Genomic DNA, 27,529 nt, shown 5'->3' with positions numbered 1-27,529 from the left:
TAATTTACCGTGTACTGAAATATATACTTGTACTCATTAATCAGAAATTTAATATTTACTCCGGTTTAGTTATGTTAGAAAAATGGTACTAAATTAAAGCATATTTATACACTGTCCGAATCGAAAATTCACACACTCACACAAAACTACTAACTACATACACCACTGTTAGTACTACACATAAAGACATCTAACTAAACTAAACATGCACCATTTAGTTACATGCATGTTGACGAAAATAACCTAACACATTAAATTTAAAATACATTACTCCCTCGTCGATATATACATAGTCGGCTCTATTTAATTTAAAGGGGGTAAAATGAGAAAGGTAAACACTAGGTCTAATTGACCTGACCAATTGTTTACATAATGATTGCCAAAAATTGATGCCCTGGGGGAACCTTAACGAGGTTTATGGAGGGACCCTTCCCCTGAAAGGGGAAAAGGCCCTAAAACGAACAATAACTAACCCATTCCCCCGCTAGAACTGGTTCAATTTGGAAAAGGGGATAGGAGCCCTTTTAAGCTAACTTAAGCTGCCATTATTATTATTCACTTTACAACCATCAAACCTACGTACATGCGATTACTGAATAAATAATAGAAAGTCACATTTACTTAATACACGAACAACATGCACCAAACAGGTCGTAATTTCCCTAATCCCTACTTGAGTTTGAAATAAAAAAAAAAATAAAGTCACTCTTTCACTGTTGTCTATTCTCGATAGGCAGCAAACATGGCTTCCTAGTAAACAGAACTGGAATTTGTTATTTCACTGAATTGCAGCTTCTTTACCAAAATTTGCGGATTTTTCGGGCTCCTATTCCGTTGTAAATCTTTAACTATTGAATTACATTATATGTTACCTTAGTTGTCCTTGGAAATTGGAATTCTTCCCGAAAAATATGTAGCACAAAATTCACAAGCTGCTCCTTGCAAGATGTCTTCGATTGTTCTGATAACATTGCGCCAAAAAAGCCAGAGGTAGGAGAATTCCTCCAATCAGAACGAAAACTTTAGCCGCGGAAATTACAAAGCAAATAGAAATTTGGCAAATCCAGATATAACCGGATCTGAAAGTGACTATGGACTAGTGAGAGGGGGTGAGGGAAAGATTAGGTACCTGGCTAAATTCTACATTGGTCTGAAATTAAGGAAATTTATATCCAATAACGGAACTATGTTTCGGTATGACGTCAGAATGGTAAACCTTGTAACTATTCAAGTTATATATCCGTAAATGGGATTTACACTTAATCAAAATATAAATAAATATATTATACAGTGGGAATATGGTTACTAACGAAACCTTTGGGTTCATTATATTTAATTCGAAGTAAAGAGAGTAAATAAATTGTGTAACTAAACCGAAATTGAATAAAAAAAAAATTACTAGGTATAGGATGCGTAAAAAAAAAATTGCCATTACTTTCAACTGTAATGGTACATTACAATACAATTTATTAAAATGTGTTTCTCAAACTCAGGTGTCCCTCTACCTTCCCAAATGACGCCCTTGTTTCATGCCTTTACTACTATACGTACAGTACTGCCCTTTATTTTGCAGAAAGTCTGTATTATACGAGCCCCGACTATCCGAAGTTAGTTCGGTCCATGTTACCTCGGATAACCCTGGATCTACTGTATTTTCTTCCGGAATATCCTGTACATACGTATTCCAAATATGTTCGGAACATCTTGTATATACGTATTCTAAATATGTATAGTATTGTGCATTTGTATTAAAATTTGAGGAAAAATAAGTAACGTCGTTTGACTTTGGGTTGAAGGTCAAGTGCAACCATAAAACGTCGAAGAATACATAAAGCTTTTCTGCAAAATATCTATCTTGTGCCTACAAATGATTATTTTACAATTCACTTTACTTACTGTGGTGTTTACCTAAAACGTACACGAGTTCGTTTACTTTTCCATTTCATCATTTAGAGGAAGCTTTATTCCTTAGTTGCACTTGGCTCTAAACGTTTCATCATCTTTTCCTGTAAGTTTTCGCTTTCCTTGTAACGTCTTGTGATGTTTGGTTTGAAATATTGACTCTACTTGTTTCCGTTAGACATGTAAAGGCTACATCAATGTGCGAAATTTTGGTGGAGGGTGAGGGGGAATTCTCACACTTAATATTTTTGTAAGCAAATTTTTCCTATCTAAAAACTTAATGGGAGTGAATAAAATTATACTGTCATAAGCTTGCAAATTAATTACAGTAATTCATTTGTAGTGCTAATTAACATATATTGGACGTGTAGACATAATTAATGGGTGAACTAGGAGTTAATAATATTCTTAACCCTTTTAGGATTTCTATTTTTTGAGGTAAATTTTAGACTTTCACTCAAACAGCTACTGCTTCCATATTATTTATCTTAGGATCATGGTTTGTACTTCGTTGTTTTTAGGATAGAGCATACTTTCGAACGTTGTCACTCACTTGTCCGTGTTATTCACCAGAAACGGGAAAATCGGGTAAAACCGGGAGATTTTTCGAAAAAAAATTCAAAATTTTGGCGCCTCTCTAGCCCGGGCCTGGATTCACGTAGGGATCTAAATTTTTTAAAAGAATGCGTTGCTATGTACATAATATGTGTGGAAAATTTCAAACTTGTATCTTGAAAACTAAGGTCGTGAGAAAGTTTTGAAAGTCTCAAGGGGACCCATATTTTCACACACACACACACACACACACACACATATATATATATATATATATATATATATATATATATATATATAGGGGCGGATCCAGGATATGATCAAGGGAGGGGCTAAACCATATTTTGCCGTTTTATCCAGTGTAAAGCAGAATTGAAGCCCATTTTATCCAGTGTATACCTCAGCGTTAAGGGGGGAGCTACAGCCCCTATAGCCTCTCCCTTGGATCCGCCACTGTATATATATATGACGCCGTGACGACGTACTCATATTTTGCAAATAAATTTATAAATTTTAATTCGATTAAAGATTAATGCCACTTTTAAATACAGAGACGGGAGCCACTGGTCCCGCATTGAGATCGGAATCACCACTCGAGAGAGATACAGTGCCGTGTAGGAAATGGTCCTATAATGTTACTGATAGTAGGAAAATGTATGTGCACATATACCAAATGGAAGAAGAAGAAAAAATGCTCAAAATCAAGGTAACTGCTTCGATGCCAGACCATGCGAGTTTGTGGTGAACAAACACCGTTTTGGTGGGTTTTCTCACTGTATCTCTCTTTCTTCCCACATTTTCATTCCACCAACTATTGCAAAATCATTAACTTTCATTAATCATCCGTCAATTTTATTCCAAGGGCCACACCTAAACGCGGAATCGAGTTTCCATTCAAAACAAGTATTTCCAGCGGAAATCGAACTAAGAACCACGGATACAAACAGCAATTGCGCCAGCCGCTTCACCACGAAGGAACACTAAAATGTTACCATTCTTATCACGTAAAGCAATGGCTAGCAATTTACGGGAAGTTAGAGTTTATAATATACTTTAAGCTTTTAAGTAGTATTACAGTGAATTACTGTTAATTGCGCTGTCATTCCACTGTATGGATGTAACGCACATTGCAAAATAAAGAAAAGAAACTCCCTGCTACAGATAAAGGCATTTATTTGAACAACTATATTGATTAGCCTACTTTACATATATACTTGCATGTCCCACTGTCACAATTCTGTCCCCTCGTCCTCAAACAAATTGATTCTTTGTCATCTTTTAGTAAGTTACGAACTGTAATTAACTTCTCTTACTAAATTATCGATTTTCTTTTCTTTTCTTTTTTTTTTTTAATAGACTATATAAGTATAAATGAACAACATTTTAAAATGGGAGGACATTAATTAAACTTTAGCTCCGAGCTCTGCAAATTTCAAATTTAATTATTTTAATTTTGTCCTTGCTTGTATATTTAGCGAAGGCAGTTGAAAGATTGGTAAAGTCTACTCTCGGGGAAGTCAATATTTCGGGTACTGTTACTATGATCTCTTAAATTTGATTTCCGCGATTAGGTGATTATCTTCCCGTTTTCATGCACCATTGGTTCACAAAATGAATAATTCTGTTAAGTATTTATTATTTTAATAAGAAAAAAAAGATGAACCAACTAAATCTGTTGAAAGAAAGCATTAAATAAAAAAAACTGAATATCGATACCGTTATTTGACACAAAACATTGTATACTTTAAAATGTCTTTCCTAAAAACTAACGTGTTACCTAAATCAAATAATTATTTTAAAGTGCCTTCCCCTCCCCGCGACAGCCTAGTAGCCAGCGCGCTTCTGATGCACATTTTCTTAGGTTCTCCTCCCAGTGGGAGACCATTGAATACATTACAGTGGATCGCATTGCACCTTAATAAACTGTAGGTCAACGTGTCATACACCCTTGATGCAGGAAAACGAATGCTAAACTTAAATAAATAAGCAATTCTTCAAAGTTAGTCCTTTGCACTGAGTGGATTTTGCCCAATTGTATTAGTAGTGGCGTGGGTTTTTTACATTTTTTTGTTTTCGATCTTTTGTCACCATTAATGGAGACTTGCAATTTACAACGAAACAAATTAACCATTAAAGAATAATGTTCATGTCAACAGTTTGAAAAAGTATATATCATAGTTTCAGCGCAATGAATACAATCTGTAGGTCACTCGCAATTGTCGCATTCAATATTTCTGAAATAATTTTCAAAAGCAAACAATTGTTCACATAAGGATAGCATTTTACATTAGCACAGGCATGTCAAACTCATGGCCTGCACGTGACCCTTGTTTCACTCCACGAAAATAACATAAATATGTAATTTACTTATTTGCAAAATTGTTACCGACATTGAAGTGAACTGTACCGAAAGTACGAGGCCATTTACAGATGGAATCAGTGGCGTAGGGAAGGGGGGGCCGGAGGGGCTGCCCCCCCCAAAGAGGTCCGACAATGTACTTTGGTACTTTGATGTTTGTAATTTTTTTTATATATTTTTATGTTTATATATTTTTTGTTTGTAATTTTTCTATAGGTACCTATAACAGCACTTGCCCCCCCCCCAAACACACATCCTGACTACGCTACTGGATGGAATTAATATAAATTCAGTGTGATTCAGCTCTAAAACAAAAATTTAATGATATAAATATACCTGAATTTTACAAAAACTTGTTTGTGCGGTTCCCAGAAATCCTCAAATTCGCATCTTACGTATCTCTGTGTCAGGTAGTAGAATCAATGTGAACAACTTTTCTTATTTGCGAACAAGTTGAACAAGTTCCCGAAAAATCCAGGTTACAGACATTCATCTGAGTTCTTATCTGAAAATCGCTAGTTAAAGCGGAATGTCTTCAGATACCCGAAAGTTAGTTCCAGGTTTTAAAAAAGTGCCAGATGTCGAGGAAAAATAATAGATTTCCATATTATTTTCGGATTTCCCTTGTTCCTTCTATTTTAAAAAAGTACTACAGTATTAAATAGTCTATACTATAAAATTGAAAATGACTATGTTTGTGACTCTTAATCTCTTGAACCTCCCGATCGATCTCGATCAAATTTTCAACGTAGATGCGGTTCTTGCCTTGAAGTGGTTTTAGCTATTCACTCTGACGGTAGAACTTTGGGGAGGGGGAGGCGGGGGATATAGAAAAAATAAATAAAACTTAATAACTCTTGAACCACCCGACCGGTCTTGATCAAATTTTCCATGTAGGTGGTGAGATTCGGGACTGGTATGATTTTTATCATTTCACTTTGACGGAGTAACGTAGGAGAAGGGGTGGAGGGGGAGATATACAAAAATCAAAAAAATAAAAGTGACTATGTTCGTGAATTAATAACTTTTGAACCACCCGATCGATCTCAATAAAACTTTCAGCATATATGAAGTTAAAACCTAAGAAGTTATTTATCATTTCATTTTGACAGTATATCTTAGGGTAGGGGAGGGGAAGAAGAGAAATATATGAAAATGAATAAAACTTAATAACTCAAACCACCCGACCGATCTCGATCAAACTTTCAACATAGATAACGTTCGGTCCTGAGATGTTATCTTCACTTCACTTTTACAGTGCAACGATGGGGAGGGGGAGGAGGGAGATATATGTCAAAAAAGTAAAAATAAAAGTTACTGTCTTTGTGACTTCATCACGTTTAAACCACCCAACCGATCTTAACCAAATTTTCAACATAGATGAGGTTCAGACTTGAGGTGGTTTTTATAATATCACTTTAACAGAAGAACTTAGGGGAGGGGGAGAGGAGGGAAGGGGAGAAATCTATAAAAATAAATAAAACGTCATAACTCTCGAACTTCAGACCGATCTTTATCACACTTTCAACGTAGATAAGGTTCGGGCCTGGGATGTTTTCTTCATTTCACTTTTACGGTGCAACCTAGGGGAGGTATAGGGGGAGATATATGTAAAAGAAATTAAAATAAAAGTGACTTTCTTTGTGACTTCATCACGCTTTAACCACAGGACCAATCTTAATAAGATTTTCAATATGGATGGAGTTTTCGTGCCTGGAGCGCTTTTTATCATATCACTTTAACGGTAGAACTTAGGAGAGGGGAGAGGAGGGGATAGATATATAAAAATAAACAAAACTTAATAACTCTTGAACCACCTAACCGATGTCGATCAAATTTTCAACGTACATGACGTTTGGGCTTGGGATAATTTTTATCATTTAACTTTGACAGTGCAACTTAGGGGAGGGGGTCGGAGACATATATGTAAAATAAATAAAACAGAAAGAGACTGTCTATGTGACTTCACTCTTGAACCACCTGACCGATTTCGATCAAATTGTCAACATAGATGAGGTTCGGGCCCAAAGATATTTATCTATTCACTTTGGCTATAGAACTTATGGGAGGAGGTAAAAGGGGGGGGGGGATATATGAAAATAAATAAAACAATAACTCTTGAACCACCGGACCGATCTCGATCAACTTTTCAACCTAGATGAAGTTTAAACCTGAGATGATTTTTGTCATATCACTTTGACGATGTAACTTAAAGGAAGGGAAAGATATTTACAAATGATCGAAAATGACCGATATTAGTGTCGAATCTATAGTTTTTGAGGTTGCTGAGATGACACTTCTGATGCCATTTAAATCCAAATTCAGCCCACAAAAAGTGTGGGAGGGGATATATATATATATATATATATATATATATATATATATATATATATATATATATATATATATATAGTCAAAATGACCAATATCAGTGTCGAATTCAGTTTTCGGGGTCGCTGAGATGAACAATGACACTTCAGATGCTGTGCCCTACAGCATGGGGAGAGGAGGAGGATATATAAAAATCATCGAAAATGACCGATACCGGAGAACGTTTTAGTAATTGTAAAAAAAAAAAATGACTGACTAATGGAACATGTTACTATTTTTTCTTAATTTAACCCAGCGAAGCGGGTAATTTATGCTTGTATTTTATATATTAATTCTTATATATATATATATATATATATATATATATATATATATATAAATGTAACATTATAACGACTCTATAGAAAAGCGTCGTCAACCTGGTTCGTCTTGTAAAATATCAGTTACGAAGCGATAATTACTTTTCTTTATGCAAAAATCAACTCAGATATTCAAAGATTATTAGTCTCACCTTTATTGCTTGATATGTCTTAAATATTCTTTTTAAGACCGTAAAATACATAAATTCACTTGACTAGGTCAACACATAACATGTACATAGCCACAACTATCCCATAATAATCTCTTACATATATTAAAAACATTCTTCTTTTCTGTTAATTTAAAATGAACGTTCTACTAAGTATATTACATATTTATGAGCACTCTTTGCCCACGGTACAGGTAAATATTATACAAACTAACAAACTAAAGTATTTCGTTATAGAAAATGTCGCCCGAAAAAGGGACTGAATATAAAAGACATGAGTGGGCTTGGCTTTTATATTCAAGAACCACTGGTCTGATTAGATTAATGTTCGTACATTACATATGTTCTTTATATTTTGATCACACCTCGTATATATCTTCATTACATTTTGGTTAACCCTCATATATATATAAAATATTTATTATCATTCACATAAATACATTCACAATAAATCTTTGATTTCATTAATATTTATCTTTTATCACATTATTATTTATTCTTTATTATTAAAAACATCGTCGCTTATAAATATAATTAATGAGGGTGAAACACAAATTATCAAGATTACTAGTTTCGATCATTATTACAAACGATGATGTGACAAATAATATTTGTTCTTTTCGGGCGCATTGTATAACAAATAAGTTAGATGTTGCAATTGTAATGTATACATAGTAGTACTAAGATGTCCAAAATAAAGAAGAATTTCACTCAAGGTAGTCATTGAATAATTGATTTTATAGAATGGATCTTATTCTTAACATAATCTTTGATAATTAAACACAAATCAATCTGATATAAAATAATTTTTGCCTTTAACTAATTATAAATTGAATTATGATTCTTCACATTAATAAGAAAGAATAAAAATTAAACATAACCTACGTTTGAATAATCAAATGGAAGTAAATAAATTTATTTTACAGAAACAAAAGACACCTTTTTGTTATTAAATAAACACATTTTTCATTATTATTGTCATTTTTCATTCTTATTTATTTGATCAAGAATGTTGGGTGCTACTAACTCTTTAACTAGATGCATTTCAAATATTTATAACCATCGTTTTCATTATTAATATTAACACAAACTTTAAAACGAAAATTCACAAGAATCTATAACCAACATGAGTTTAACCTAATTTCGTTAACGGTAATCATGTTACATTCGCACTGGCATATGAATCTAATAAAGTGCATTGTACCGCACAATCGTGGTTAGGTTCTACATTAGGTTGTACATGTCTTTCATCGTGATTTGAATTTGGATACGAAGTACCATCTCGTGAACAATGATTATGTCTATACATAGGATTGGTAGCATCTCTAGGATTTCGACATGTATTTCTATTATTTTTGTGTCTACTTCGGTTGATTAGGTTAGGCGGATTCCCTACATAGCCTTGTCTATTTTGTTCATTTTGATTGCTAGAGTAGACTCGTCTTAGGTTCGGTTCATTATTATTCATACTTCGGATATTCAAATTCCGAACAGGGACCAAATGATCTGAATTATTCTTATTTTTACCCATTCCTGATTGTGTTAGATTCATAGCATGGTATTGAGTTTCGTAGCATTGTACAAGCATTAATAAATGACTGAAACTCATACACTGTGTGGAAAATAAGATCTGCTGTAATTTAAATGGAAGCAAATTGCGAATCGATGCAATTATTCTTGATTCCGATTGCAAGGGATTAACAACCTTTAATTCATTATAGACATTTACAACAAACTCTACAATAGATTTGTGCAATCGAGGATTGAAATGTTGATTTCTAAGAGTGGCATCTCTGTTTGCCAGCAAAAAGTCATTTTCGTAATTCGCGATCAATGCCGCTTTAAATTCCTCATATGTACTAATGTGATCACGTATTGCCTTAAACCATAAGGAACAAGGTGGGAGTAATACATGGGGTATTAATTTCATGTATTGTGATCGGTCGATAGACATTATATTACATTCATCTTGGAATTTCTCTAAGAAAGAACTAGCATTTTCATTGCACTTACCACTAAATTTACTCATGGCTTTGATTTCCCTCATCTTGACACTTAACTTTACCTTTCTTTTCTCACTCCTTGTTCTTGTGGTGTGATTGTTCCGGTCCGTAGCGTGCTGTGTCATGCTACCATTTATATTTCGTTCATCAGTGATCTTCGGACAATTTTCCTCTAATATAATATCCTCCTCAGATTCCGGCGAAGGCGTATTTATATCCGGTGATTGGGGAAACTCGAAGCGATCACTGCCCAGATTATTGCGATAAATGTTATCTCTAGCCTGTAACGTTTTAATTTCTTCCTGCATAGTAGCCAACTGGATCTTTTGATGTTTAACGGAAGATTCTATTAACGTTAAATCCTTTTTTACAGCACAGATTTCATGATTTTGATGATCGTGCTTTTCTTGACACTCATCGGCTATCCTTTTTAACTTCTCTTCAAACTGCGAGGATATGTCGTTCATCACCTGGACGATTGTTTGTTTCGTATCGTCTGATTTCAGTTCTATCCGTTCTATTCGTTTACTTAATTCTTCATACTGCTTGCTAGCTTCGTTAAATTTCAGTTCTATCTTCTTTTCCATGGTCTGGTTAGCTTCATAGAACTTCAGTTCCATGGTCTTGTTAGCTTCGTTGAATTTCAATTCTATCTTCTGTTCCATGGTCTGGTTAGCTTCATAGAACTTCTGTTCCATGGTCTGGTTAGCTTCATAGAACTTCTGTTCCATGTTTGTGTTAGATTCATTGAGCTTCTGTTCCATGGTTTGTTTTATCTCAGTCGTCATTTGCATAATTTGTCGCTGCACAGCTAACAAAAGTCGATCCTCAGATGACAAACTTGGTGTTGCACTAATTTCACCTGGATTACTGGTATTAGATTCCTGTTGCACTATTTCACTATCCATTTTTCTTTTGATGACCTTACCGCTTCGTAATACGGTTAAGTTCGTATTCATAAATGGTAATATCCAAGTAAATTCAGCCCTACTTTCCTTCTTCGGGAACTGAATTTTCAAAAGTCCCGGGTTTGGTAAACCAAATTTTTATAACGACTCTATAGAAAAGCGTCGTCAACCTGGTTCGTCTTGTAAAATATCAGTTACGAAGCGATAATTACTTTTCTTTATGCAAAAATCAACTCAGATATTCAAAGATTATTAGTCTCACCTTTATTGCTTGATATGTCTTAAATATTCTTTTTAAGACCGTAAAATACATAAATTCACTTGACTAGGTCAACACATAACATGTACATAGCCACAACTATCCCATAATAATCTCTTACATATATTAAAAACATTCTTCTTTTCTGTTAATTTAAAATGAACGTTCTACTAAGTATATTACATATTTATGAGCACTCTTTGCCCACGGTACAGGTAAATATTATACAAACTAACAAACTAAAGTATTTCGTTATAACATCAAGTATGAAAATGGCTTTTCCTTTTCTTGCGACCCGCACTATTGTGCACTGATTGTTTGGTGCACTTGAGATACTGAATTTGACATGCCTGCATTAGTACGAGGTAAGGAAACACTATAAATCGACAGTCCAAATTCCATCTGATCGAATAAAGAAAATATTCAAGGTTTGGCCCAGTTAATGAGGTAACGAGTCGATGTGTTAAAATGTGAATAAGTGTATGCCAAGTGATTTAAAAAAAAACTTGTAACCATAGACATACATTTTGCATATATTGTATATGAAAATTCATTTGGATTGGCATCAAAGTAATTAAAAGTATAGAGAACTTCTAAGAAAATTCTTCAATATTTTTAGTGTATATCGGATTTTTTTTTCCACCAAAGATATACCAATTGATAGCTCTTATTGGGCTAAACAAAATTATGTGGGTTGATGTAAACTCTAATGCACAGTTTTCAAAAGAAAAAGTTTTTTCTTGGTAAATTTAAATATTGATGTTGTATGATAATCATACGAGCTATACTAAGAGGAAACTAACACGAAAGCGATTCTTTATTGCACAAGTAAGACGATAGTATACGCCACGGTTAATAAGAAATAGACCAAAGGTATGGTTAACCATAAAATTTTAATTTTTTTAAAACTATAATATTGTGTAAAGATGTGACATCAATCAATCAATCAATACTGAATGAAGGATTGTGCTTGCGATTAAATTTTCATGCGTAGTTTTCGAAAAAATCGAGAAAATTGAACTCTTATGGCGCCAAAATATGTCTCGGTTGTTGTCAGAAATAATTGATACTTTGGTTTCTTTTGCTGATATAATTCTTTATTTGTATATGTCCTGTATATGTAACTAGCACGTTGTTTGTTTCCTCGCAGCGGTGACACACACGCTCCTTGGAATAATGGTGCTAAAATTAATGCTACTCCTCGTGTATATATATATATATATATATTTCACAAATAAAATTGGTTATTGGTTATTTGTAGTGGAAATACAATGGGGTTCACTCAAAGACAGACAATTCTACATTATAACTGATCAACTTATTCAAAAAATATCGAAAGCATATCCACAGTTAATAGTGTTATATTAACTGATCTACTAAATCATAGTGCATAAGGATACAACTGTGCTTTCTCTCTTCGCACAAATATATGTGAGGTTGTAGTTTCACCATCATTAACATAAGTATTCTGACATTTCTTTATAATGTCTCCCAAAATACAATTTATTTTCAGGGTCCAAACCATTTTCTTCCATTCTATTTAATTATTTCTTAATATTGTATTCTCCTCACAATTTTGTCATTTCATTACTAATATTTTCAAGCTTATTAATTGTTTCTCGTCCATTTGGTTCAGTAGTAAAGTGCTCGTCACTGGTGCTACGGGTCTCTAATTCAACCCCAGGTCAAGAAATTTTGTGATGGACAACATCGTATTCATGGGTTCCGCTTTTCCTCCCACATATTCTGTTTCAACCAATTCGCTGCTAATCATTCACTTCCATGAATCACTCGTCTCTTTTAGCGTAAATGACATAATCGTGGCATGCATAACTACAAGGAAATTTTTCCTCTTTTGCTGTATATCAATATTTCGAGTTCTTAGAATGGTAATCTAAAACAATAGCATAATGAGAAAAAAAAAAAGGAAGAGGGGAGTGCAATTGAGCAAATCGATGTAAGAACTGCGTAGATGGTCCCCACTTAAGGAAAGTAGGTCACCTTTATATATTCCGAGTACACACTAATGGCCTTTTATATTGATATATTAATGGAAATGTGTTTACACGTTGCCTAGGATTCAATCAATATAATTGTTTGACATACTTTTTTCCCCATTATTATTATTATTTAATGACGTGGAAGGTTAACTCCTATACAATTCCCCTGCGTATACTTCAATATATTACGCACATGCAACATTGCTATTATGATTAACATACTATTGTCCACATATTTCTCGATGAAATTGTAAATTTTAAAATTTCACTATTAAAAAAGATAATAATAATAAACGCCTGATCTTTTGTCACGGGAAAATTTAACAAGACGGTCTGAGTTAACTTTGATATCGATAGCTGATTGTGATTGCTAGATCTAAGTACTTCCTGTGAAGTGAAATTTTGTAAACTTTCATTGTATTTCCTGAAAGTTTCACATCTAGTGGACAACAGAAACGTTAAAAAAATAGAAATAATGCTTTATCAAATATACTTAAAAAAATACAGTATTATTTTAGTGCGGTACTTTATTGTTGTTTAATTAACAGAAGTAGATGAAGCGGCAGTAAATGAAAGTTAAATAATCTCTTATAAACAGTAAAAAGGATCACGCTCTACAAGTTTTTATTTTATCCGGTAAATGTCAACCGCTAGAGGGTGTTTGCTGTCACTTAACGGCAAAATTTGTAACTTGTACTACCTTTGAAATTTGTACTTGTAGTTCTTCAGTAAGAGAAATTGATAGGGATAGCTATTGTTACCAACGCATCTTAACGCATTCTTCACTTCATTAACGAACTCGGGTGCGATAATTGCTCTAGTTATCTATTTCAAAAACATAAAATAAAAAAATTCGGTTTCGTTCAAGAGAATCGTATTGAGTAACGGATGAACGCGTCACCGTTACCCGTTAACATATTAATGGATTGATTTCATTAACGAACTTAGCTGAGAAAATCGCCTTAGTTAACTATTACAAAAAAAGAAAAAAAAACAGAATTCAAAAATTTGCTTTCGTTCCAGAGTTATTGTGAAGACTAACGGACGGACATAAGTCACCGTTATGCGTTAAGATGTTAACGAATGGCTCTATTAACGAACTCGTCCGAAATAATCGCTCTAGTTACATATTGCAAGACTAAATTCAAAAATTCGCTTTCGCTCGCGTGCCATGTGCAGTAAAGGACAAACGTAAGTCATCGTCACTCATTAAGATATTTACAGTTTGACTTCATTAACGATAACGAATTCGGCCGAATAAGGAATGCGTAGAAGTCGCCATTATCCGTTAAGATGTTAACTGATTGACTCCATTAATGAGCCCAGCCGGGATAATCACTCTAGTTATCTATTGGGAGCAAAGAACTCAAAAATTTACTTTTGTTCAGGAGTTATTATGAGGAACAACGGACGTTCTAACATTAAAACAAATCCTATTGAGTGAGCGTTATAATAATACAACGCCTGATGTGTATGCAACCCTAACCGTCATGTGAGTTTGGATGGTTGCAAACAATCAGGCGTTATGTTGATTTTAAATCAACAAGTTTTTGGCATTTTTCAAAAATATTTGCAAACCACCCTATGCATTAAATATCGGAAGACTTATAGAACGGCTTTGTCCGTCCATACGTTGTCGGTTTTGTTGACAGGTATCAGAATAAATACGAGAATTTTGTATAATAAAAGATATGGAGTTTTTTTTTTTTTTTTTGGAAGTGTGCCAAGAACAGGATCCATCTCCTTCGTTAACTTTCTTTCAAACCAGAAGTGGTTCAAATTAGACATTTCCAGTTTCAACGTTTATCGCAATAGAACGAAAACGTTAACAGATAGCGAAGATTTATTTATTTATTTATTTTATTTTTTATTTATTTATTTATTTTATTTTTTATTTATTTATTTATTTTTCTTTTTTTGCAAAAGATTCAGCGGTTCACGGCAACCTTACTACCAAAATTGGATAATATTCAAATTTACTATTATTTCAGCTTTCAATACTGGTTCTCATAGAGGAAAAACGGTAAAAGATATCGGAAAGTGGTTTTGTACAATCGATTCAGAGTTTTAAAGAGAATATATCATCACTACCCGGACACAGTCTACCAAAACTGGTAATAGATAAAATTTACTACTATTTTCGGTTTTAATTCTGATTTCCAGAGAGCAAAAACGACAAGAGAAACGGTTTTTTCAATCGATTCAGCATCCCAAGAATAAGTTCCATCTTCTCCGTTGATCCTCTATTCAAACGAGGTGGTTTAAATAACCACTTCCCATTTCAACCAAAGGGACGCGCGCTAGCCACTACACTATCTGGGAGAGCTTAGGAGGAGACAGTTTTGCCCTTTGGGAAGGAAAAAGTAAGAAATTTCCTATTTCAAACTCATTTGTGGGATTCAAAATATTTAGAACTGAACAATGAGCACTTTGTAAGACATTTTTATGACTATATACTGTATTTATTATTATAATGCAAGAACGTCTCATTGCTAATAGTCCAAAGTCGCTCCGTACTTGCTTCCCTCCTTTACGCCGATAGATGGCACTAGAGTACAGGCAATTTAGAAATTTTAATTGCAGCTTAAAAACTGCATTGTTTGAGTTTTATTATTTCGAAATAGATACGATTTTAACCTATAGCGTACAGCGAGCCGAAGGCTTGGAGGAAACAACTTGTACTATAGATATTACTGTCTTTGATAGGAAAACGTCAAAGTTGGCACCATATAATTTATTCAAGCTTGATTTAGAATTCTTACCAACATCATTGACTTCATAATGTACTTTCGCCCCAGTAACCGCAAATCGGTGGAATGGTCCAGAGACTTCGTGCTGCATCAGATATGAGACTCACGACTCTCCTTTATCTTACACCCTTCTAGTAGTCCTTTATCTTAATCTATCTTCCTATTCCTAATCACTTTCTGAAACTCATCCGCAAACTTTATCATTCTAGCTTACTTTCTTTTCCTCTTCAACATTTAAACTACTCGACTATATTCTGTACAGCTTTCTAAAACTTCCTTTTTCTCACTATCTTTCCATTCTTACCTGCTACTTTCTTCGTTGGACCCTTTGTTTTCCTAAAGAATTTCTATTTTATAAATAAACTTGTAAATAAAAATAAATGACTTACTTTCATAATATTTCCTCTCATAAGATCATCTCGATGTGGGATAGATTAGAAACTTTCTATAATAGCTGATGTAAGTTGGGTTGCATAATGTGAAGGCGATAATAGGCGTACCATCATGAAAAAAAAACTCACTTCGCTTCCTCCTTTTTAAAAAAAATGAATAAGAAATAGACTATGAACAATATCAATCCTTCTGCAAAAGGGAAGTCCGGGATGAAATTGTATTGTAGTCCTATATCTCATTAATGTTATGTAATATCTATTTAGACTAGGAATATTCCTCATTGCGGAAAACATTCTCAATTTATTAATTTTAGCAAATTTGTAAGTACAACTGTGTTTACAATTAGTTAATTAGCTTCCTTATCAGTTGCTTTCTTACGGGTATGGCTCGAAGAAAATAACGTTTAACAGGTTTGATTCATGAACTATTATTATTTGCAATAATTTACTAAGTCCAAACGTCAATTTGTCCCATAACTTCGGAACCAAAAGTTTGTAGAGAAAACTAGTTCACATGCGTACTAAAGTGCGTCAAGGTCTACTTTCATCCCAAATTTGGTCAAGATATAATGAGCTATGTACTGTGTATTAAGTACATTGCCAGGGCACGAAATTTCCGGTGAAATTGTAGTGTTAAACTAGTACCAATTTTATTTTATTCGTTGCAAGTAAATACCCCCATTGGACCCCACTTTGCATCAGCGATATTGAAGGCAGAAAGTAGCTAATTGGCATAAAAAAATGTGCAAAATTCCTAACCATTAGGTCTAGAACTTGAAACGAAACATATTAAAATATTAAAATTTCTCATCATTTCAATCTTCTCTTCTCCTCTAACGCAGAATATTCGAAGAAATCCATATAATAAAATACTGATCTAAGTTATGAATGATTTCTCATACAGTGTTTCCAGGCATACTTCTGTATAGGCTTTCCTCCTCCTAGGAGTGTCCAATCCCGGAGTGCTAAAATAAATTAAGCTGCGATCACATGTCTTTTAGCAAATAATATGAAAGTGTAGCCCCCTCATATTTTGATCCCACGGACAAAATTGTCTTGAGGAAATTTGCATACCGAAGATCATTGCAATTCAGAAAGAATGGCTTTTCGTGTTGACGAAAAAGTTTATGAAATGATTTAAATGACGTTTTATATTTTTTATAAGATAGTTACAAACAAAATTGTACCACAAATCATTAAAGTAACTACAATTACACCTCTTTAATGGGTACCGGTACTTTTTTTTTCCTTGTTGCAAATCATAAATAATTTGACTTTGAATAAAAGTTTGTGCTAAGATTTTTTTTTTCTTCCAGGTTGCCATCCACCTTAAAACATAAAACAAACAAAGGACCAATATCGACGGACAGCTGCTGTCCTTCAAGAAAAGAAATATCCGGTTAAAAAAGAAGCTGGCAACACTTATTAGCTACAAAAGCTGTAAGCCGTAAAACTCGATGTTACGCAATCAAAACAGACCTCCACCCGCGTCTTTATCTGTTGTTTGCAACCTATTGTATAATACAGTACTTACTTTTTTCAGGAACACATTCTCGTTTAGTATTCATTGAAAGAAACCCGACATGTAACCAATTTCTGTGTTATACATAAATATCTCATTGTCTTGGCCATTTTGTATTAATAACTTGGTGTATAGTTTACAGCACACCGCTTTGATTTATGACGTTGTATTTACATAGTTAATACTAATTGAAACTGGCCTTGAACATGTACATAAACGAAAAAGAAACAGCCATTGAATATTTTTGACAGTACAGAGAAAACAAACTGAAAAAAGGAACACCCGCATTCTGCACAGAGAAAATTGAGACTAGTTTAAAAATAGAATATAACTACAATGTAATTATTTTAATTATAAACTTAATATCATTGCTTCTTTAAAATACTGTTCATCCAGATATTTTGTTATATAGGTTATTTGTAATTTAATATTTCACTGAGCAGTACAGTAGGTTTCTATGTAACTTACTACTGTCTTCAGTTCATATTTTAACTAGGGGTCGCACTGGCTCAGTGGTAGAACGTTCAAGTCCGGTGCATGGGGTTCTTGGTTCGATCCCATCTCGCGCCAAGTGAACTTTGTGGTGGACAAACGACGTGTGCTTGGGTTTTCTCGGCGTTCTTCTGTTTCCTCCCACTTTCTTCATTCCACTATTTCATTCATTTCTCACCATAACAGTCTCCTTTAGCGTAGCTGTCATAACCGTGGGACGTAGAACTTAAAGATTACATTTCATATTTTTAACTATGAAATTGAGCTCCCTCGTGGCTAAGCGGTCAGCGTACGCGCCTTTTGACGTAAGAGACCCGGGTTCGATTCCCAGCGAGCTCATGTGGTTTGTTCCACGTTAAACTCTAGGTGCACGTCTTATATAGGCTCGCTACTGGAAGGAATACTAAAATAAACATCATCAACTTAATTATGAAATTACGTTGTACGTTAATATTCCTTCTTAAGAAGAACTATTTGTTCTTTTCCACCTCCCCAACCTTCCTCTCGTCTTCAAATTACCTACACGCTAGCGACATCTCTTGGCGTCACTAAGAGGCAGCACAGCTAGCGACACCATTGGTCTGACTATGAAGTATTTTTAATTAGCGTGACTGAAGGGTCTTGCATTTATCATATGAATTACTAATATCTATATATTTGTGCCTAAATGTTTATGCAACCCGCAACTTTTATGTGTTTTGAAGTTTGCATATTAGTATTACTCACAGATTGAGATATTTTTATTTTACAATAATGACTAAGTGGCCAACTAAATTTCACTTTCTTATATTTTTATTTTCCAAGCAATTCATGATTTATTTCAATGATAAAACAATATCTTAATAATTCTACTGTGTACATACACTGTAATTGTGCTATCCATGGATTTAAAGAAAGTTTGAAGCACTAAAAAAAAGCATTAATACATTTTTCTGTATAATACATTTTTCTGTCATTTTAGTTGTATGTGTTTCCGTTTTAAAATGACCAATTTAATGTTAGTATTTTCACGATTAAACAGTGGACCTCACGTGTTGTAGTCGCTAGCGCCCTCGTCACTGGTGCGAGCGGTCCTGGGTTCGAGTTCCGGTGGGAACACTCGGTCCAAAAAGTGTAAAAGCTTCTTAAGGCCAGCTGTCATCCTGACTGAGTTTTTCCTGGGTTTTCCCTCATCCACACCTGGCAAATACCGGGATGGTATCTAACATATAGGTTCCAGGCAGCTTCCTTCTTTCCCTTTCCTTGGATAGTGTGATCGCCAAGAGACGTCATCCCTCATACGTGACGAGCTAACATGGTCATAGATACCGAAAGCCCAGAAATCTAATTCCTAAATCCCAAATTCACTATTTAAGACACAGAAAAATATCTAAGTAAGTTAAATTGCAAATATACCAAGTCATAAGCAGGATATATTGGTAAAAATGCAGCAAAAAGTTTTCTTTAAAAACTTTCAGGGATATCATCGAAACGCTGGCCTCCGGGATAGTCCATTAAGTTTCTTCGCTGAATGAATTCCCCTCCTTTTTTTTTAAAAAAAAATAGTGAATATCTTAAAGGCAATGAAGAAATTTAGAAAGTGATCGAAAGATAGTACAGTAACTTGATGTTAACCATCCAGCACAGAACCAGACTTTGGTCGGATAACGAAAGAGTCGGTTAAAATGAAAATCACTATTTCACACCTCCTAAATTGTATAACGTCTCTATAATGGTTAAAAAGGCTTATAATATTATTGTTCAATAAGTGTAAGTTATCAAAACCAGAAGTTTGGACTATAAGCTGCTCCAGTGACATTCAGTTGAACGAAATACTCTAAATTGAATACAGCATAGTATGCTATCACACAAACCATACACTTATTTACCGTGTATGTGTATTGATGGAAGAAAAACACAAAAACTGAAAAACAAAACACGATTGAGCCTACAATACTGAATGAAGTACAGTATTGCATATTATAAAGACATTTACTAAACGAAGCAAATTACATTTGGGCTTTAAAAAAGTATCAAAATCTATTTTAAAAAGTGTGTGGTTTATGAAGTTGTGTATTGTTATGGAGCACTGATGCAACTGATAACGACAATTCCTTGGAAGATGGACGGTTAACCGACGGGCTGCTAAATAGAAGTCGCTTAAGAGAGAGTCCACTGTATCTACAAAACGATATTAAATAAACTAAGAAACTATTTCCAACCCGTTTCTTATAGACCAGAAATGTAAGTGTGCAGACCAGAAATAATTATTAGTTTAGTATCATTTTGCAGGTTCTATCGAGTCATTTTCTAAAGTTTTGATATTCCTCATTGTCTTCAAGTTACTTACTAAAATTGAAAGAAAACAAACAAAATTGGGAGTGAATTTACCGAAGACTGTTAAGAACTACGAGTGGCGTGGAGATAAGGCGGCTCCACACTTATAACCGAACTTCTGCACTACAGGAGGTAATGTATGCAGCACCACGGTCCTGCCGCTCTTACGCCAAGATTTTTTCAGCTACTCATTCTCCAGAGACTTGGTGGGCTCTTGACAGGGCTGGCTCTACAATATGTGCAATATGTGCATTTGCACAGAGCGGCAAAATCTGTCATAACTATATTATTTATAATAAATATTCCTTGCTGGAAACCAACTTCATGATAACTTAAATTTACTAAGCTGACCTATTTGAATACTACATTCATAAATCATGTTTAAGTTGCATTAGTTTGAGGCCACATGAACAGTGCTAAAGCAAATGATTAAACAAATCCCAGCATGAATTGCTTGATTGTTGTCAAATACAAGAACTTAAAAGATGCGTTGCCACGTTAGAACTTGTAGCTGTCATAAAAAAAATCTTGAAACCCTACCATATTTCACCGTGTACAAATAATCTTGAAAGGGTCATAAAACATTTTTCCATCTTGCAAGGAGCCGAACAGTGTCCAACTTTCTGGGACGTCTTGCTTGCTACCTGCTATCGCCCTCCCGCTGACATAAAGGGAAAACCAGTTTCGCCGCTTCCGAAACAACGGATTCTTTTGGACAGGGAACGGGAGTGCACCAAAATACACGTTTTTAATGAGGAGGTTAATTGTTTGTCCACTAGACTGCAGTGCTGCATGGGTGGTGATACCTTTCTTGTTTACAAGAAGTTGTAAAATCTAAACAGTAGATAGAAAGATCGGGTAGCAAGGTCTTTTTTTATGACAGCTACAAGATTCATGTAAAGTGGAAACGTGGCTTTACTCTCGAACGGTGGCGAACACCTGTTCCATTTAGTTAGTTATCACAGTTTCGATATGAAAAATAGTCTTTGTCACAAACAAGTTCCTTATCATTGAAGGTGGAAACGAGCTTTTTAAAATATATTTTTAACAGATGTAGAAGGAAAATCAAGAAATAAAGATAAAAGAGTTAGATATCTCAACTGGAATTGCAAACTGATATATTAAAATTGAAGCTCGATATTGAATTCTATTATAAAAAGGATAACCGTCTTTCTTCTGCACGTGTGTTTGCTTTATCTTTTATTGACAAAATAGATTATTATTTAAAGAAAAATAGACAGAGGTTCCTTTCCTTCCCCTTCGTTATTCATGATGGGGTAGTGTACATAAAATCGTATCTTTTAAAATTTGTTCTTTCTGGAAAAAGGAGGGGCGGAAAATACAGAAAATGATACTATTAGACGGGGCGGCAAATTGCCTAGGGTCGGTATTGACACTTGAGTAGCACTGCAATAAGGGTAACACCGTGTGCGTAGGTTTCCTCGGGATTCTCCCGTTTCCTCCCAGTTTCTTCATTCCACCATTTCACTCATTACTCATCATCGCCGTCTCCTTGAGCCTCACCGGCATAACCGTGGGACGTAAAATTCAAAGATTTCATGCCATTTCATTTGAATCAAGGGTATAACGGTAAATGAATCCATTAGCATCTCTTAGCAAATTATATCAATTAAAACACAGTTGATGTATCAAATTTTCATATGACATATTTTGTGCTATATATTTATATATCATCTAGTAGTAAAGCCCCTCTGTATGAATATTTTCTGAGGCTAAATATTATCTAATTTATATGAAATGATTAAAGCAGTAAAAACAAGGAGACAGTCTATTGGATTCGTAACTAATGCTTTGCTTCTAGATCTTTTCCATATTTCTGGACTCTTCCACGTTCTCATATTCGCAAAAACCTATTATTCTAATCATGGGCGGCGATTAGGGGGGGCAAAGGGGGGCAGTTGCCCCCGCACTTTTTTTAAGTAACCAATTAATGTATATAGTTTCATTTGGAAATGTAACGATTTTGTATGTGTTACTGATTAATAGGAAAAAATGCTGCCATATAATATTTGCTGTTGCGTGAATATGTATTGGTTGTCTTCCCGTGGAGTAAAGAAAGCTACAGTAATTGCGTTTTAATCGCCACAGAAAATAACCCCAAAAAATAACCTATTGGAGCACAATTTCAGCATACTTTCATTTCTTCTTACAAGGGCTCGATATGTTAGTGAGCCGCTTTGAAGCTAATCGAAAGAACATTATGCAAAAAAGTAGGGCCTATTTCACAAGTTATTCTTTAATTGCACAAAAATTGACAGTTCCTAAAATGTCTTTTCTTCTTTCTAAAGTAAGGAATATCGATTAAAAAGAGCGTGATAAGAAACAACTTCTACCTTTTCCATTGTTTTGTAGTGTAATATACGAGTGAAGTGTTGTGTTTAAGGATGTACGAGTGTATATACAATAAAATTTAGTAAATTGAACATAATTCTAGGTTTTAAGTTTATTTTGTATAACTGAAGTGTGGATTGTAAGTATTGTTGTGTTTTGATGTGTTCCAAGAAAGTGAAATCTGCACCTAATTGCAACGAACATATTTCAAGAAGTTGCAAAAGCAAATATTTCTTTAAATGTCGTAGCATATGCTTATAGTATTTACTGTCTTTCATTTTCTAAGAGTAATAACATACATTTAATATCATGTTTGGAATTAAATATTAAGTTTTTTCATTAAACCTCAGTTTCAATATAACTTTTGCAAAACAAGCATCATTATTCGTTACTATGATTAATATTATCCTTTCTATTTATTTGTTTTGCAAATTTATTAAATAATCTGATCACACAATTTTCCAGACAGAATTTTAAGATGTTCATGAGCAAGGAATCAAATCTCTTCTTACACTTTCGTTGTTTAAGAGTACAAAGGGCTAGTATCTACTTGCGTTGTTCTTCTCAATTTACTTAATAAACTATTATATACGATATACGGTATTTTAACTGAAAATATAGTATCCTATTAGTTATACAACCTTTCGTCAAACAAAATGTTAGAAACAACCAGGAAAACTAACATTTATATACAAATATTCAGATCATGTCTTGCCCCCTCACTTTTAACGTCCAACCGCCGCCACTGATTCTAATCAACATCTGTTAATAAACCGAATTGAATTAATTGCAGGTACGAGTTATCAGACATTTAAAAATGTGTCTGCTATATTCAAATGGAGCTCTATGTAATACGTATGATTCATACTTTTGAAATTTAATTTTCAAATAGGTATATGTATCCTACCTATAACTAGTTTCTTATACGTATATATATATTTCATAATAATATCTAATTATACACATATAATTCAAATAAGGAAAAAAATATAATATCTCCTCAACAGTTTTGCTATCAGAAAGTTGGTTTTAGTTCAATTAGCGAATTGGAAATTAATAAAATGAAATCTTTTCGCTTTAGATTCCACGAATATGCATTGTAGGTAGATGATTGATGAAAGTGAATGATTAGAAAAAAAAAACAATGAGAATATGGGAGGAGATATGACCTGAAGAAAACCCATGGACACAAACTGACATGGCCCGGGATCGAACCAGAAATCGCTCTACCACTGAACTACCGTGTCTCCTGAAAATTAATGTTTCAGTTCCATGTTTTTTATTTATTTATTTAATATCCTTTCAGATAAAGCCTGCGAGGAAATAAATATTGACTATTAATAATATCGATGAACAGGGAATTAAAGAAAGTCATCCAGAGCCTACACTTAAAAGAACCATCCCAATATTCAAATGGTGGAACTGAGGGAAAAAACCTTCAGTAAACTTCAGTTTACATTTGCTCACGATACGAGACTAGATTTCTTTTTTTCATTTCGTCCCGTCTCGATTCTCGACAAATTCTTTTTCGTCTTGTCTCATTCTCGGAAAACTTTTTTTCGTCTCGCCTCGAAAATCTCCTCTTTACGTTTTGTAAATTTATACGGTGTATATATAATTTATGCCCTACTTTATTATTATTATTATTACTATTTAATCTAGAAGTTATCGGCATCCTGCTTTAAGACAGATGCGCAAAGTGCGTGATGTAACAACGTTTCAACCTTATTTATTATTTGAAGTATATTGTGTAATGACTTGTGTATCTTTAAACGTTAATAAATGCTCTTATTTGTGTTCGTGTAATCACTTTATGAATTTATACGTAGTTTTTATATTATGACGCAGGTTGCATTAAAATAGTGTTTGAGATCTAAAACTTGGATGAATTAACGTTGCCCCACAAGACTCGTAATTACGTGCCTCCCAATGAGACGAGAATTGTAACGTTTCCCGTCTCATCTGAAGAAAGTACTTCTCGTTTCGTGGGCGACGCTACTTCCAATAGAAACGCATTCTCTTTCATGACACTTTCTTTCAGACAAGACAGTCTTAACTTTCTGTCTCGGAGCCATCCTTAGATTGATCTCGGAACCATCGCGAAGCTTGATTCTGATTGATCGATGATTGGATTTGAGTGTAGAATCCCGTTCAGCAGTGATGCTATATGAGACGTGGACCAGCAGTTTAAAATAGGATTTGAACCACACGAGCACCCGCCGGGAATCGAACCCGTCTCACAGGCCAAAAGCGCGTACGATATCTCCACAGCACAAACTTGAATTGAAACCTCTCATTTGCAAAACACGAACGTTAACCACTACCTTGTTTTCACTCGGTACTGAATATCTTACTAAAGCTATTTCTATATCTTATTTCAACCGAGAATAGTATGTGATAACGCCTTAACACTGAAAAGAACTCTGGCTTATTGCCTAGCCAGATATGTGTTGACCACTGATCAGTAAATTAAAAAAAAAACAATTAAAATAATAAGTAATCTTTAAATTTTGTTTAACAATTCTTTGCGGGAAGTAGGAAATAAAAAAAAATGAATAACAGCAGTTCTGGGCTTTGATTACCGTGACAGAAAAAGAAATGAAATGAAATAAAAATGAAAACTTTGAGTTTCAAGTCCCACAATTATGCCCTTTGAGGCTAAGGGAGATGAAAATTAAAGCAAGTGAACGATGATGGGAGAATTGGTGGAATGAAAAGTGAGAGGAAACGGGAGTACCCCCAGAAAGCTCAAGGACATGATGTTGTCCACCACAAACTTACCTGGCCGGGATCGAACCAAGGACCCCACACACCAGAGGTAAGCACTCTATCACTCAACTACCGTATTCCCCAGTAAAAAGAAAAGACAAATAAAAAAGAAAACCAGGAGAAAAAATTAAGTTTGGATGGCCAACATCTACTATTGAACCCAGGACATTTCTCAAATCAAAAACAGGCGATTCTACTACAGCCTATGCAAAACCACATTGTAAAATCAAACTGATAATGTGATAGTTAACATTATTGACACTCTTACATTTAATATAATCACATGTCATAACATAAACTTCACGTCGACATATGCCACGTTCTGCATGATGAAATAGAAGAAAGCAATTCAGCAAGCCATTGCATGCATATTAAGCAAAATGACAAAATCACACATAAGTGCTCCTCGTGCTCTAATATATTACAAAATTAGCTCATTTAACGCCGCTTGCAATGAATGGGAGATAGTACACGAGATCATGCATTTACCGGTCCAGCAATGAGAGAAAACCGCGCCTCTGTGACGTGAGACTGTTTTCGTGTGGCAACCGGGAATTATCGATCCGTGGATCGGCTCATTCAACGTTCGCCGTGCAATTCTCGGGAGATTTGAGGTTAAATCAAATAAGTATTTCATTTTTATAACATAAATACTCTACATTACTTATCTACAAATGTATTACATTACAGTTAAAAAGCGTTAAGCGTTTAGAATCATTTCATCAACGTCTTCTCTGTTTTTGAGTTCATGACACATGATAATTTTTCAACACGTTATTCGGATAGTTTAACATTGTTTTATATTGCAATTAAATTATACACAGAAAACTGAAATTATCGCACAATTAATATTATATTTTTACTAAAATCATCTACAAGAAACGTCAAAAATAATCTGACGTAATATCCTGTGGAAGTTGAATGCTCACGCCGGTATATTAATGTAACTTAAATAGCTTAATTACATGTCGTAATTGACAATAGCACATATCAAACTACAAAAAGCATGCATTATATGACTCTTACCTTGTATGTGGTTGGCATGATGATACATTTCTCACTGTACCACAGAGTATAGAATTCTTCACGTCTGGGCGCGATCATGACCCACCAAACAGTGCAGCAGACGACACTCTCCCGCGACGCTCTCAACTACACGCATGCGCAGTAGCTACTGTACAGCCACATTGGCGGGAAGCGAAGGGAAAGCTGGTTTGCCAAATATAGGGGGCGCGACTGAAAACGCGCAAATCACGAGTGCAAAAAAGACTAGCAATCTGATATCATTGAATTAACAGAGAACATAGTGGCGCGCGACCTTTTAACCTAAGATGAGGGGGAGCGAGGTCAAATCAGTTAGGATATTTTGTCGAGCTTTGACCTGATCGGGAGTTCAGTTTGATTTTAATTAAAAGCTAACTTTAAGCGGATGAATACGACAGTTTCATTGGTTCATGACTTTTTTTTCTTCCCTCTTAAATATTTTGATTTGTTGCTAAGTTGCATGTTGTATTGTCATTTACTCACCTTCCCTAAGGGAAACATCCTCTACGCCCCCTGACTCCATGTACCGCAGCTGTGAATCTGAGAATAATTTGACGCGGGCACAGGTTGACCCTAGCAGTATCCCAAAAATAAAGATTCGTAGTCACGTGGACCAAGCCTTAACTTGTTGTGTCGAGGCTTAGTAAACAACAACCAGTTAGTGTTCAACACTTCTTTCTGATGGCAAATACAACTCTTTTCTTCGCATGCATCCATTGTTTCTTAATTCACTTTCAAGTCGCCATTAATTGTTACAAGTACTACTTAATCCGTATTATGAGAATATAATCAGTTGATTAATGATGGACATTTTCACCTTCTGTCTCTTATTCGATAGATATCTCTTGTATACAATTACAAAAGAGCATGAACTATCGGGAACCATTCTCAAATACGCAGATGTTCTTTCGTTTGTTATGATGAAAAAGACATGATTGGTGTTATATAATAATAGGAAAAGTACCTCAAGTATTATTGAGAAAAGGATGAACACTATTGGTCAAAAATTAGTCACTCTTAAATAGTTATAAAAAAAAAACTCAATC

The 27,529-nt window shown here is 34.5% G+C and overlaps 1 protein-coding gene across 1 annotated transcript in view; it reads right to left on the bottom strand.

The window, feature by feature from the left end:
* Positions 1-26,555, bottom strand: part of LOC145690111 (b(0,+)-type amino acid transporter 1-like) — a 232,429-nt gene extending 205,874 nt beyond the window's left edge. Inside the window, exon 1 of the mRNA XM_081764692.1 lies at positions 26,466-26,555. Coding sequence (XP_081620818.1) covers positions 26,466-26,493 — 28 coding nt within the window. The 5' untranslated portion in view covers positions 26,494-26,555. The remainder of the gene's footprint in view (positions 1-26,465) is intronic.
* Between the last annotated feature and the right edge of the window lie 974 nt (positions 26,556-27,529).

Source organism: Thermobia domestica, chromosome 7 (assembly GCF_964235325.1).
Source record: "Thermobia domestica chromosome 7, izTheDome1.hap1.1, whole genome shotgun sequence".
In the NCBI taxonomy this organism is placed as follows: Eukaryota; Metazoa; Arthropoda; class Insecta; order Zygentoma; family Lepismatidae; genus Thermobia; species Thermobia domestica.
The sequence above is the reverse complement of the archived record's forward strand: the minus strand, read 5'-3'. Positions and strand labels throughout refer to the sequence as shown.